This window comes from Lissotriton vulgaris, chromosome 9 (genome assembly GCF_964263255.1).
Source record: "Lissotriton vulgaris chromosome 9, aLisVul1.2, whole genome shotgun sequence".
NCBI classification, from domain to species: Eukaryota; Metazoa; Chordata; class Amphibia; order Caudata; family Salamandridae; genus Lissotriton; species Lissotriton vulgaris.
In genome coordinates, this window is record NC_141697.1 from 141,551,440 (window position 1) to 141,567,028 (window position 15,589).

Here is a 15,589-nt window from a genome sequence, read left to right on the forward strand (position 1 = left end):
GTTCATAATACAAAGTCATTGATAAATTTGATTAATTTCAAAATTATTAAATCTGTGTATTACTGATTCTAAGAAGAACCATGAAACCTTATCAAAACATTCTGGGCATCAAGCTTTGAAACAGCCATACATTATCAGACTAATTTAGAGCTTTCTAGAAAATGCTTAACAAGCCTGAAATTACTCAAGAACATATACTTCATGAAATCTGGTGGTGAGAGATGAAACAAATGTGGAGTGCCCAATTCCAATCTCTCGCTAGAACCTTTGCATACTTTTTGTAGTGGATAAAAAAGAAATTGACCATATTATCTTTTGGTAGGATATTTAGCTTTCCTTCTTTGGGAAGAACCACTACTGTCTCCGCCAAAACAGTTCCCTGGATGATTGCACAATTGTGATAAGGCTTGTGCAGGAGGTCTGCTAAGGTACTAGAGGCCTGTATATATATAGAACTGTAATTCCATTAGATCCCGGTGCCTTTTATCATTGCTAGTGATCTATTAGCATTTGATATTTCTGTATCTTTAGTGGTCTCCATAATCTATCCCTTTCTTAATCCGAGAATTTCTCCCAAATTAAGTGAGTTATGATAAAAAGCCCAAGCTTTAGCAGATACTGGTCAATTTGTGGTATGAGGCTCAGCATGGTAATCTTTAAAACATTTGCAGTGTTTCTTGGGATAGTCTTGCATAATCTCCTGGAATTTTTCATTGTTGTAATTTTGAGCTATTCTTCCTAAACATTATATATTTTGCTAAAGTTTTAGCTGCTTTATTTGCTTCAGAGTATTTGGTTGTATTTAAATGTAAATTGTAAATTGATACTTGTATTGCGCACTACTCACCCGCAAGTGTCTCAAGGCGCTTGTACGAATACCGCTGTGGAACCCATCCTGGCTTTCCCTGTGAGGCGTCCACTCCTGGGCACCCCCAAGGTGGAGGCTAGGCATCCTTAGCGTTGTGGGGGCCGTTGTGGAGGTTAAGCAAGCTATTGCCCAGAGTTGCAGAGTGGGACTCCATGATTGGAATAGGCACGAGGCGAGAATTATCAGGTCCGTGGAATTTTGAGCCCAAGACCCGCCGAGGCGGGGAATTGAACCCTGGTCCCGGGCTAGACCTCTGCATCAGGGTCTGCCGCTCTAATCATTGAGCCACATTAGAGACTTCTCTAGTATAGACCATAAAACTGACTCCGTAGTATGTCTGCCATTCTTTCAGTTGCTGAACCTCTTATTTCAGTTGTAATATTGTATTGTGTATATTCTTGTTTCTCCTGTTCATAAAACCAATAATAAAACGTATGATTGGTAACTTTATTACAACCCCTAATATTTGCAGAGAAAAATATGAACATATATTAACCCACCCAAGAACAAATCGATATTCATTCAAAAGGTCATTCAGTCTTCGGAAGACCATTTCAGGTCGGGGTTAGTCAAGAACGTGACATTGTTATTTCCCATGGTCAAATATTACAGTTGGTTATAGCCCTGCATCTTGAAGCATAGGTATATTAATGGCATTGACGAGTAGATAATTGGTTCTCAAGTATGTATGATGTGGATATGAAAAAATGTAAAATCTTTCCCATCCAGATTAGAGTTCTTTTGCTGACCTTGTGAGTAAAGATCCTTCATCATTTTGTGAGATTAAGGATAGAGAATATTTACTTGTATATTGTCTGTCAAGTATCCTGTTCAGAAGTACATTAAAATCTCCTCCAAAAATCAACATAGACTCTGGTGGAATGTTGCTCATCTTCTCACTCTGCCACGTCCAAAAGTCAGTACCTCTGTGTTTGGACATTGACATCATATATTTATCAGTTTTCTGCAGTTTAGTAATCAGCCATGTACCTTACTCATCTGTTTGAGCAGAAATCACTAAGAGCTCAGATTTCTTGGCTAGTAGTATTACTACCCCATTCTTTTATCCTTTAGCTTCAAAAAACACCTCATCAGTCCAATTATTTTTCTGTGTATGAGCCTCCTGTGCACATTTAGTAACATAACCTTTTAGGTTAGTCAGGCTTTGTCCTTGACAAAAAAATGAGTAGCTATTAAATAAAAAGCAGTTTTCCAACTATAGAAGGTTGGCTTAAAGATGTGGTGGAGTAGACTACTGTGGAGGAATGGGAAAAATATGCGACAAGATGAGCGTTTATTTGAAGACCAAATGGCTTGGGCACCCATGATCTGGTTGTTAACTGACTGACCCGCCAGGCCCTCATGAACGCAAGTTATTGGGTACAACCCATCTTTAAGTGTAGATAATATTACTGTCAACACCATAATTTGATGCCTGTAAGTCTCCAGGATTGCACTGGAACTGGGGTGGTGAGCTCATTAGTTTACAGGCCATATTTAAATTGTGTATTAACTGCAATTCATTATTCCAGGACGATCAGGACTGGTTGGGTGGTCCGGCACATGAAAAGTGTGACAAAAGCAGAATTCTTTGAACAATATTGAGGTGTTAAATTGATGGCAATTATCATAGTATGAAGCCTAAAGTAGTTGGCTTGTTGACTACGATATGTAATACAGAATATATATATATATTTTTAAACTTTATTTTCATTTTTATTACAACAGCAAGTCCTTGTACATTCAGATCATTTACACTGTTGTAGTGTAAGGATAAGTGCAGCATATTCACAACAGCTAGTGATAGCAGTTTCCCTTTACTTCTAGTAAGGTAATGCGCCCTTGTGAAGGACCATACATTGTTTTCTTAACACCAGAGAAGAGAGGTAGCAAACAGGTTAATAGCAATGCAAGTGATATTATGGTCTCAATAAAAGACAGAGGTCACAGTACTATTGTATTATCCAAATCGAACAACTAACCCACAGGACCATGATACGAATGGCCATAAGTGTAATGAAGAATATTGTCATTAAAAGAAATACATGTCAATTGTATGATATAGCTGCTTTAAATATTAATAAAAACAGTTTTAAATAATCCTTTTAAGATGGTCACCGGATTCCTTTAAAATGTAATCACTTCAACAACTCGAAGCATAGATGTAGGTATTAAATAACTAGAGAGTGAACTCTTTATACTCAGTGTTGCATAACACTCCATCCACGACTTGTAGGACAATTTGTCAGCCTAACCCGAGCATACCATTATCCTATTTAGTTTAGAACCCATGTTACCACCTGTCCAGGTCTAGGAAAACTGGATAGATATTCGGCAATAGAAAAGTATGGGAGAAAATAAAATAAAAATCAAAGGAGAAAATAAACATAGATCAAATTGCTCTACAATGGAACAAAAAAACCTACCCACGAAACAACCCTGTCTATTTAATCGCATCTCCCTCCCCCAAACAACCCTACCAAACTGTTGAGTCCATAATCTTTGTAGATGTTTATCTGAAACCCCTTAATGATCCTAACTGTTAGTAACTCAACTGCTAGCCAATGTATAGCCATGTAAACACTTGAAAATCTGACTTTCGAAAGAGAATCCCCAGTATTAAACACACCAAACGGCTCACAAAATGTTATTACGAGAGCAAAATCTTGCACTGCAGATGAAGCCTATGTTGATCTAAAATTCACATATAGTTACACCACCATTTACTTTTAAAGAACATCCTTAACTCATGGGGTAAATACATGCATCCATAATGCATATAGTTAGCAGGTGCCGTCAGCAAAAAGATTTGAGATTGAGCAAGCAAGGACATGTTTAGCTACCTAGTCATAACTCAGTGTCCTTGTAGTGAGATGTTTGCGAGAAATGGTTCCAATTCTGATGGTTCCTGAAAAATTTGAATTTGGTCTCTGACGGCTACAGTGCACCTAGAGGTAACTGCAAAGTAAAGGAGAAGTAGTTCTCCCTTAGAAGTTGTCTCAAGGCCAGAAAGCCTCCACCAAAGTACTGTCATAACAGGACATTTTTAAAACACAGTCTCACCCTTGTTGTTTGGTCTGGATAATTACCCCAATTCTAGGTATCACATTGGCCATCTGCAAGGAGAATTTCGGAAATATAAACTGGAATTGCTCTGTGTTGTTTCCAGTGAGATTGATATGAGGGGAAATTGAATGTTGTCACATCTCCGAAAATGAGAGTACTGTAGTGTTTCCAGGTGTGAATTATTTTGCTGTGTAAGTATGAAGTTAAATCTCTTAAAGAGACAACACAACAGACAACCAAATGCCTTCTAATCCACCTGTTGCTGTAGCAGAACTTCCATTTTCCATCTGTTGGCATTCTTATTAAAGAAGGCAATTGAAAACCTCACATCAGATTATAACACCATCTATTTAGCAAAGTCATTGTTTCAGATCCCCAAGTAGATATGTTCTTAAAATGTGAAGTGTTAAAAACAATCTCAATTTCACTCGTAATTCCTACTATGGAACGATTAGGTAGGATGGTAATCTCAATTTAAACATGGCTGGTATTTTAATTCTTTGTAATTAACCAATTTATCTTTGTGTTCTACAGGCGCAATTGGAGACGTACGACTTCTCTAAATTTCATACACTGAAGCCAAAGTTGATTGAGGCAGTAGACAACATGTTGGCAAATAAAATTGCTTCCTTGATGAGCATGATTCGCGAGGAAGAGACCAGCATGCCAACTCAGATGGTACACGGTGGGGCCTTTGAAGGAACAATGGAAGGGCCATTTGGTCAAGGCTATGGTGAAGGTGCTGGAGAAGGTTTGGGAGAAGAAGAATGGGTGGTTGCCAAGGACAAACCTAGCTATGATGAACTTTTCTACATGTTGTCACCAATAAATGGCAAGATCTCTGGAGTGAGTGCCAAGAAAGAAATGGTAAATTCCAAGCTACCGAACAGTGTCCTGGGGAAGATCTGGAAGTTAGCTGACTGCGATAAAGATGGAATGTTGGATGATGAGGAATTTGCCTTGGCAAAGCACTTAATAAAGATTAAACTAGAAGGGTACGAGCTACCGAATGAACTGCCCATCCATCTTCTTCCACCATCTCACAGAAAACCAGTCTATAATGTGGAGTGATGAGATCGGAGTTGAGGAACAGTGTTCGGACATTTTAAGTGTAAATTAATTCTGATGCTGTTTTAGGTATTTAAACATGACCAAACCTTGAAATCAGGCCTGTGCTAAGTGAGAAATCTGGTACAAAAGGGGGTGGTGGAAATCTGGGCATCATTTCCAATAGTCATAATTTGCTTTCAATCTCAGAATATGAAAAGTTGACATTATGATGTTTACATTAACTTTAGCAACCATTCCATTATTAAAATCACCAGCATCCCATCATAGGTGTGACTTATCATCCTAAGCATAGTTTTAAAAACAATATTTATTAGCATTCCAACATAAAGCTAAATTCACTTCAATATTCCTATATCTCTGTTCGTCCTGAGTTGTTAAAGCTTTCTCACTTGTGCCTTATAGCTGCATCAACATTTCACAGACACAGGACTAAATATCTGGCCCATATTTTCAGTGGTTCAAAAAGAAAGATAAGGATCATTCTGAATTAGCATCCTGCTCATTACTTCTGCCCCGAGCTAATAATTTATATATGATTGAAAGGAGGGGGACTGGTTCTTTAAACTTTCATCTTTTTTAGGTTACTATATGCTTGCCTTTATGGGACTTGAATGACGTGAAGGCGCTTCAAGTTTCAACAAATGTTTGTTATAGAATGGGGAAGTTGAAGGTTAGAAGTATGAAGGTACAATGCTAAGGCAGGAAGTCAAAGAGGTCCGGGTTCAAACCTGGCACTACCAGCCGGCATTTCAAGCTTTGGTCTCCCATTGCCATTATTTTTTATAAATCATTGCCATTTGAAAATTAACAATTTTGACATATTTATAAAGTTGGTTAAAGTTGCAAGAACAGGTTTATCTTGCTTTTACGCATAGGATATTTATTACGGAGCTGCAAAGTTGTGTACATATTAGAAAATCGCATTTACAAATTCCCAATGGCATGGGAGGCAACTTATCATATTAAACATATTTCTAAGTGCATCCCCATTTAGAGTACAAGTGCCTCCAAGGGAGAAGGCTATGAATGGGTATGACCCTCCTAAATGTGAAGACCTCAGAAAAGACTGAGGAGCTTCTCAGATTGTGATGTAGGGGAACAGTTGTATGCATGTGCATTGGTTAGTCTAGGGGGCTCTTCGAACATGTCCATGTTTATCTAGAATTTCACACAACATGAAGAATCGAGAATGTATTAATTAAACTTTTCATTTTAACAAGCCTTTTATTACTTTATGTATTAGTGTAATAAGATTTCATAGGTTATTTTTTCTGCTTTGTTACAGTGGTAACTTTACCTTTATTCTACTAGTAAAGCAGCTTTGTACAGAATAGCAATAAATGCTCGCTTGCTATTTCCTCATACGTTGATTAGGTTAGCTTTAGACCCAGAGTCTATGCCTGGATGTGACGCTGCAGTTCTGTTTTCTTACATTACTTTTTAACAAAAGATATATATTTTATTGAGCAGTATGTATAATATCTCGGTGTATTGATTAATGCGTCAATTCAAGTCCTCGATGATGTAAATATTTCTCACACAGACAGCTTTTTCTGTTTTTAGATTTGATTCGGAACACTCGCTTGTATTACTGTTCACCACATTAAACATTCTGTCTGTCAGTATACCATTGTAGTGGCTCAATGTTATCTGTATTGACCCACCTTTGACAACAGTTAGGATTGAATTGATAGACATGCTCTTGAGAGTAGACGAACCAACCTTTTAGGATAAATGTGAATAAAAACATTATTATTTTTACATTGAAAGCAAAATGAAAGGCACCAATGGGTTGCCTGGCCTTGGCATCCATACCTACAGTATTTTACACCTACAATGTACAGATAGATATACAATAGTATGGTGTATCCATGAACACATTTTAATCGTATGTGTACATTTAACTCATCACCACCCTTCTCTTTCAGCCCTAGCTCTTCCTTTTTCTTCCTAGTACTGTCACTGACTGCACCTTTAACACATCAGATTTACTCCCTTCAACTCACCAACCTTTCAAGAATCTCACTTTCCTATTGTATTTAGGGGAAATGTTCTTTCCTACCTGTCTTTTTCAAGCACCGTCCTACTTTAGTTACATTTTCTTTTTTCCTTGGTAGTGTTGGTCTGTCTTAAGTTCGAACACATCTTACTATTCACACACTCCGTAAAATGGCCCTCTGAACACTTGTGACCCACTAGAGCTTTACCTCTCACAGACCACAAATTTTATTTTTATTAGATTTTTAATGCTTTGAAAGGTGCTAGTCTCTAAACTTCCTATTTTCTTTAGTAGTATTTCAGTAGTTTAAACTGCAAACATTTTAGCAGAGAGGAGGAACTTTCATATTTTGCCACAGAAGACAATATACATTTTCCTGGCCCAGAGCGACTGATTGTATGCGTGTGTGTGTATACATCTGTGATATATATATATATATAATATGCTAGCCCTACGTTCCTAAAATCCAGGGGAATACAGATTCCGTATAATGTAACTTCACCTCACCTCTTTTTGTATGCCAGTTCAAGTGCTACTGTTTACTTTAACTTAAGGCTTTATTTGCCCGTGTTGCAGAGTTAAAGTTGCTAAGTTACTTTGATAGTTTGCCGCTGAAGGCTATTTCACTCTCCCTGCCCTCTAACCACGCCACCGTATTCATTTTATAAGTAGGACTTCACAACATATTTCAAAAAATTTCTGTAATATACCACTCACCTCCCGATTTGTGATATCTGAATTCTGAAATAACATTCCTAATACGAGTATTCTTGACCTTCTAGTCCTGTTTCTCCTCTGATTCCCTTTTTTAAAGGAGCCCAAAAACAAGATGTACGCTTGTCTCTCCACTGTTGTATTCAATTTGATTGAACATAATTGAACCTCCGGTGCTTTCTGTTGGCTGTAATGGCTTCAAAGTCATACTAATCGACTCAGTGGCGTAACAAAGGCCCCTGCAGGGCCCGCAGTGGGGGGTGGGGGGGTCCCAAGCTCTGAGGCCCCCTCAGTACAGTATTCTGGCCTGCGAGCTTCCGAGTATGTCCGGAAGGGTAGTGTATTTTTCATTGATCGTAGTCTACTACTTATTTACCATAGAATCATCCTTCGTAGTTGGCACAGTGCCTCAAAATCATAGCTCATGGGGGACCTTTCGATGTAGGTAACCTAATGATGAGGTTAAATAACTTCCTTAAACACATGATTCACATTCTGGATTTCACCCTCAACATTTTAAGTGCAACAGTGCCTGAAGAACCCAGGCAAATGATTGTTGTTCTAAAACTTTACAAATCTGCTCTACCTTATTTTTTTTGTTCTTTTGTTTTTGGGATGGGTGTTGGGGGGCACCTATGTGTATACACCTCTGCCAGACCAATAATGTTCATGCTGTTTCCACCTGCTAGCACCCATTTCCATGTGTTTTTTTGGGTTTTTAGTTCAAATGTTGCATTGTTGTGTATTACCCTTTGCTATTGTAGCATTGAAAGCAGCGCTAGGTGCTCATTTAAAGTTCCTTTAGTGAGCTCTGCTCTGAGCGCAATTTCAGACGATACATACTCTAGTGGACGTGGATTGGACTACAACATGAGCACTCTGTTTTTCTAGTAAATGTGCTATTTCACTTTGGAGGTGAGAGTTACTGTATTAATAAGTAAAACATTAAGAAAATCTCATAAAAGTAAGGTGTGCATGAATGGTGGGTGATTGCATGAAATTTGGAACGCGGAATTACACAATACTGTTGAGAAGGCGGTCTACCATATTACAGAACAGTTGAAAAGAATGGCTTCATTCACTTAGAAAAAAGACAATTACAAAAGTATACATGTTTATAAAACAGAATGCAGAAAACAGTTTACACCTCTCCCAATTTAGAAATGGATAACCATGTAATGAAGGGCTTGCTACAAACTCCGGAGTGTATCGCATGTTGCGTCCCTTAAAGACAGTATTGTCTTTATTTAGTTCAACATCTATGGAAATGTTGAAAGCTTAAAACATGGAGAAACTATGGTCAGAGAAGTTCGAATTTTCTTTTTTATAACTGTAGATAATGTCTACTTTTTAGGGACATGGAGAATTGATGTTTTTTCTGGAATTTGATTTGAAAACTTGTTCTACCAATCACATTTTAACTGAAATGTTATATTGCTCTTCTTTGAATACAGATATTTATTGTAAAAAAAAATTAGAAATGAATTATTGGCAAAATAGAGCATTAATAATTCAGATTGTGCAGTGTTATGTCATTGAAATATTAATAAACTAGCAGTGTGCCTTTTGAAAACTGTTTTTACTTTAAGAAACATTTTCCATATTTGTCTGTTATTCATTTGTGAAAATCTCTATTGCATATGTAAATTCTCGATCAATGCATTTCAAATCTATTCAGTGTTTTAAATGTAAAGGTCATTTGAAATAGAATGTTATTGCTTGTAAAATCTTGTGAAAATAGTACACAAGATTGTCGTCTTTCATTCACTAATCATTAGGAACTCCACTGCGGTACTAGGCTAGGTTAGATTGGGAACTTTGTATTAAAAATATACAATAGCTTTAAAAGTCAGAAGTGGGCACTACCCCATGGTCTTTTCAGGCATAAAAAGCCCCTATACCTAGCAGTTGAGAACAATTCAGCAGTTGTGTTTTCTTTATTTTTGAGTATTTGCGATAGTTTCCCTTTCTTTTCTTACTATTTAGTCTTTATAAGGAGAAAGAAAGGAAACGCCTGGGAATTCTTGGAGGACCTGGATGTCTTATGTCCATCTGGAAGAACTCCATCTGAGCTCAGTACAACAAAAATGGCTTTTTGTTATTGGGGCTTGTCAAGAGACCAAACCGACGCTTTTGCTTGGTGGAAGGAGTCATGATGCTTTCTCAACATCTGATTGAATAAAGCATGCTATAGGGCACCTCCAGAACCTACATAGCTGCCATGTGGGCCTACCAAAACGAGCTTGGTGATATCTTCTCCACTGCCACTGAGTTCATCACATGAAACTCCCAGTATACCATGTGTTTTTTTTTTTTGGTCAAGTGCTGCAAAGCCTACCTGGCCCTCTACCCTGATCCAGTCAGATTTATGTATAAACCTTTTGAATATATGGCCTCGTGTGAAAATGAGGTTTCTCTCTGGAAGGTTATTTAATGATGGCTATGAGCTCAGCCAGGTGCACAAGTGGGCTTTGAGTCATATGTGCTTCAAAATCTTAGACTGAATTGAGTGGTCCTGAGTGCTACTCCATTTCATTTTTTATTATGGAGTTCCATGTGAATGAAGCCCCCTGTTGCCCCCACATTAGTTCTGCATTTGTGCCCTGCTGAGCGAGTAACAGACTACTTGGACAGTGGGTGCATCTTGAGCTTTTGTCTCAGTGAATTCAGGGCTCTGGATTCGACTGATCAACTTATGTTGAGGCAGCTCTGTGGGATACCCAACAAGCATTCTGCCTTAGGCCTATTCCTAGAGGAATGACAAATTTGTCGAGAAAGGTATTCATACTGGTTATTGTAGGTGTAAACTGCCAGAGGTGGCCTTTTCCTCCCCTCCCGCACTAAATCATTACATTGAAAAGAGATAGGATGTAGCAGCTGACTAGAACTCCTTTGCTTATAGCCTGTAGATTCTTGCTCATTATGAACAGCTGTCTGCCACCCTCTCCGTCATTGACCGAAAAAACACACCAGTTGGCTTCATTTTTTTTTGTATAAAGATAGCTGACAATGACATATGTGTAATAGCAGGAAGCAGTGTTAAAATGTGCATTGGCCTCAACAACAGTGTTGTTTAGGGGTGCGTCCACCTCATTTGTAGCAATCCGAATTTCAGTCAATGAGGTGGAAGTTCCAACTGTCATACGCCCCCTAGAGGCCACCATACCTCAGATATCGACAGACAGTTGTGTGAGGGCCATAGAAGAGCTTTGCTCTAGCCTTTCTGTGACCTCAACCTGTTACCTTTTCTGGTCTACCCTAGGACTGACACAGCCCTACCTTCAGCTTTGAGACTACTGTAAGTTGAAGGGGAAAAGGTCTCTTTTAACTGAGGTAGGGAACCCTTTTCAACTTCCAGTTGTCACTAACTGTCACCATGGTTGACAGAGAAAAGACATCACTTTATCCAGTATTAGGGGTATCTTTCATAGTCACATGCCTGAATCATTCCCCGTCGTCGGGGTGGAAGTCCCCGGTACATAAATAAAGTAATGTCACAGACATATATATATATATATATATATAGTAATGGGCCAGAGGCCTCTCATTAGTAACATATCCATGTCCTTTTGTGAAAAGGACCAAACTTTGGCCAAGAGCCAATCGGCTATCGCCACCCTCTAGAACCTTCCTGGAAGGAGCTCTAGTCCCTCAGATTTTCTACCACACGTCGTGTTAAGGGAGTCTCCACTGAGCTCTTCTCAGTTTTCCTTATTTCTCTGGATTTTCCAGTACTTTTCTCACAGAACTTCATTTGTGTGGGGTTTTCAGTTTACCATGGTTGATACTCCTAAAAAAGGACTTTTGACCTTGTGCCTCTTGTGGCAAGAAGAGGCTTCATGTAGATGACAAGCATAAGGATTGCCTTTTTGTCTCAACCAGACCACTCTTCTAAGGATTGTAAAGTCTGCCGGACTTTTTCAACAAAGACCCTCAAGGACCGACAGGGGCGCCTGTTGATATGGCTTCAGAGACTGAAAGATAAAGACCAGGCAGTCTCTTCTGGTGAGAGTGAGTGTTCCTTCAGAAGTCCACATTCCTCTCCTAAAAGGCCTAGAGTGATATCCCCAGGACCTTCTTCGGAGCCACCTCAAAAGAAGACGCTGAAGTCTTCAGAGGTTCATTCTAAGGCCTTGCCTGTGAAGGTTTCTCCTCAGGGCTCTGCTTCCACCTTCAAGAAACCCTTCACGACAACATCAGCTCTGCCTGTGACAACTTCGACAGCGATTATCTCCACTTCTGTGGCGTCATCTTCATTATCCACGTCGACGTCTACAACATCCTCGTCGTCGACGGGTAAGTCCGTTTCATTTATTATAACAATAAACATCATGGTCGTCGACGAAAGCTCCATCGTCGTCGACGAAGTCGTCGAGACCATAGTCGTCAACGTTGGGGCTGTCGACGAAGAAATCCCCGTCGACGCTGCAACCGTCGACTACATCGTCCTCGTCGACGATGCCATCTGGATCTGTCGTCGACGTCCCTCCGTCGACGACCACCCAGTCGACTGGCTCGACAACGACACAGGCACCTACCTTAAAAAGTGCGTATATGTTCACTTAAAATTATCAAGAGCACGCTGACACCGGATTTAACCTCTCCGAGCAGAGTCCAGGCTTTACCACCTGCGCATCTTCTGGACGACGAAGACTCGGATGAGGGCTCTATGTTCCAGACAGCTACTAGCCCATCTGAACTGAACGTAAAATATCACGTGAGTTCAGATTATGAAGAGCAAGAACAGGACGAACAAGTGAATTACCAGGAGGAATTCCAGCCTCCTCCTCCTCCTCAATCTATGGTGTGTCTACCCGCATCCATAGTCACAGATCTGCAGTTATTGATTGCGGACTATAAACAAAGGTTTCCCTCTACACCTCCACCACCTCCAGTGGTTTCCCCTCCGCCTAGACCTCATCCTCCACCTCTAGTGCTTCAGCCGGATTCTACTTCTTCACATCCTCCACCATCCTCGGATGATGAAGAGGAGGAGCAAAAGCAGGAGGAAGGGGAACTCCAGGACTCACATGACGAGTGGGATGATTGTCATTCCATTTCCAGCATCTCCTGTGCCAACGCAAGCCGATTCGCCCCCAGAGGACATAATATCCTGGAAAGGGCGGCTTTTCGTTTCAAGATTCCAATTACCACTCAACAACAAGACTGTTTCCATTATGATTTTAAGGAACCATTCAAAAAGGCTGTTAGGTCCATCCCTATCATCGACTACATTTGGGAACAAGGGGTTAAGATCATTCAAAACCCTTCTTCCTTTCTCCAAGTTCTGCTCAGGCTGGACAAGAAATCTAGGGCTCCAGCTTGCCTTACTGGTCATCCCAAGCCGGACTCGGTCATTTATCAAGCAGCGCAGCGCAAATTGAAAAATCCTTCTGCTGCTCTAACGGCGCCACCGGATAAGGAGGGACGAAAACTGGACAATATTGGAAAGCAGTTTTCTTTGATGTCCGCGTTGACAGTGCACGCTTCAAACTCTATAGCACTGTTAAGACGTTACAACCGTCAAATGTGGGCTGATATCGCCCCATATTTGGGATCATTGTCAGAGGAAGAAAAAGAAGAGGCTAAAAAGATGATTGATTGTGCGATGGATATCGCATCAACGGGGTTCCTCCATCTAGCTGGGGCTGTGGTACTAAAACGACAAGGCTGGCTCAAAGCCACTACTTTCCGACCGGAAGTGCAAACTAAGGTGCTCGACATGCCTTACGATGGCCAACTTCTGTTTGGAGCACACATTGATGAAGCGCTTCAAGGTATTAAAAAAGATACCGATACAGCGAAGGCACTGGGTACCCTCCAGTTTAAAAATCCTCCCTTTCGGGGCTCAAGAGGGAGAGGCCAATCTTCAAGAAGTGATTTTCAAGGTTACCGGTCCTCGTACAGCTCAAATCAGCAGTACAAACCCCAATATCAGCAAAGACAACAACAGTCGTCTTACACAAAGTCTTCCTTTCGTGGTAAAGGAGGAAAGAAGGACCCAGCCAGAAGACAATTAGTTCTCCCTGCCACAGGTCTCCACTTCTTCTCCACCATGCAAGTTGGAGGAAGAATTTCATCTTTCCTGCAAAATTGGAGAAAGATTACTACTGATCGATGGGTCCTCCAACATGTTAGCTTCGGACACTCTCTGGAGTTCATAGAGACTCCGCCTCAAACTCCTCCTCGCCCAATGCTCCACAAGAATTTACATCTGCTGCAATTGGAACTGGAACTCTCACTAATGCTCCAGAAAGGTGCTATAGAAAAAGTCCCTCGCTGTCAGAGGGGCAGGGGGTTCTACTCCCGATTCTTCTTAATTCGGAAGAAAGAGAAAAAATGGAGACCTATATTGGACTTAAGAGACCTAAACAAGTATCTCAAAAAACAGTCATTCCGTATGGTGTCCATTAAGGAGGTGCTACAACTCCTCAATGCGAATGACTTCATGGTGTCTCTAGACCTTCAAGACGCTTATTTTCACGTGCCTATCCACAGGAATCACAAGCAGTACCTCAGGTTCGCTGTGGCTGACAAGCACTACCAGTTTCGGGTGTTGCCTTTCGGCCTGAAGTCGGCACCACACATTTTTACAAAATGCCTGTCTCCAGTAGCAGCGTACCTCCGGCAACAACATCACTAAGTCTTCCCATACTTGGAAGACTGGCTCGTCAAGGCACCTTCTTTTGCAGGCGTGACTAAGTCCTCCAATGCCTGTCATCAACTTTTCAACGATTTGGGCCTTACTCTCAATCGAGTGAAATCTGTCCTTCAGCCTTCCAAGTGTCTCACTTTCCTAGGCGCTGTCCCTGATACGGCTCAGAAGAAAGCATTCCCTTCGCAGGAGCGTCAATCCAAGCTGGCATCCTAGGCGGTCCGTGTACAAACCAAAAGAACCCTCACGGTGCGCCTTTACAAGTCCCTGCTAGGGATGATTTCTTCTTGCATCCTGTTAGTTCCACACTGCCGTCTTCATATGCGCCCTCTTCAAGAAGTGCTATCCACTCAATGGATCCAGTGTACAGGATCATTCGACGATGTAATCCAAGTGACTCCTCCCATGGTGAAAGCTCTACAGTGGTGGATTCACCCACTGAACCTTCTGCGGTGTATGCCTTTCCTGCTTCCAGTTTCGCCGCATGTTATAACAGATGCGTCCCTGGAAGGTTGGGGTGCGTTTCTCCAAGAACTCGGAATCAACGGACAGTGGTCCCCTGCCGAACGACAACTACACAAACCTTCTTGAGTTAAGAGCAGTTTACCTGGCGCTTCAAGCGTTCCTGCCTCGGATCGAAAATTTCCCAGTGCTTGTGAGAACAGACAACACCACCACAATGCACTATATAAACAAACAAGGGGGGACTTGTTCTCTGACGTCTCACGAATCTCAGAGAATCTGGAACTGAATACTTCTTCACAACATTTCCCTTCGGGCGGAATACGCCCCTGCAACAGACAATGTCCTTGCAGACTCACTGAGCAGACAGCGCTTGTGTGCCACGAGCGGGAACTGGACCACCAACTTCTCAGTCACACCTTCTCCCGATGGGGCAGGCCTCACCTGGATCTGTTCGCAACCAGACACAACACCAAATGCCAACATTATGCAAGCTTGCGTCCCCAGAAGGGGTCTCTAGGGAATGCATTTTTGATTGCATGGTTCAACGTCTTTGCGTACGCATTTCCTCCATTTCCCCGGATTCCCAGGGTCCTGGGGAAACTGAAGGCGGAACATTGTACCCTGATCTTGATAGCTCCAGCTTGGCCACGCCAGCACTGGTTCACGGAGCTTCATCTCCTATCACTGGAACCGCATATCCCATTGAAACCATGCCCCAATCTCCTCACAATGAACCACGGACAAGTCCAAC

At 41.1% G+C, this 15,589-nt stretch overlaps 1 protein-coding gene across 1 annotated transcript in view; it reads left to right on the top strand.

Annotated features, from left to right (window-relative positions):
- EHD4 (EH domain containing 4) overlaps positions 1-9,291 on the top strand; it is a 197,566-nt gene extending 188,275 nt beyond the window's left edge. Inside the window, exon 6 of the mRNA XM_086937222.1 lies at positions 4,469-9,291. Within this exon, the coding sequence (XP_086793348.1) occupies positions 4,469-5,005 (537 nt within the window). The 3' untranslated portion in view covers positions 5,006-9,291. The remainder of the gene's footprint in view (positions 1-4,468) is intronic.
- The last annotated feature ends 6,298 nt before the right edge of the window (positions 9,292-15,589 follow it).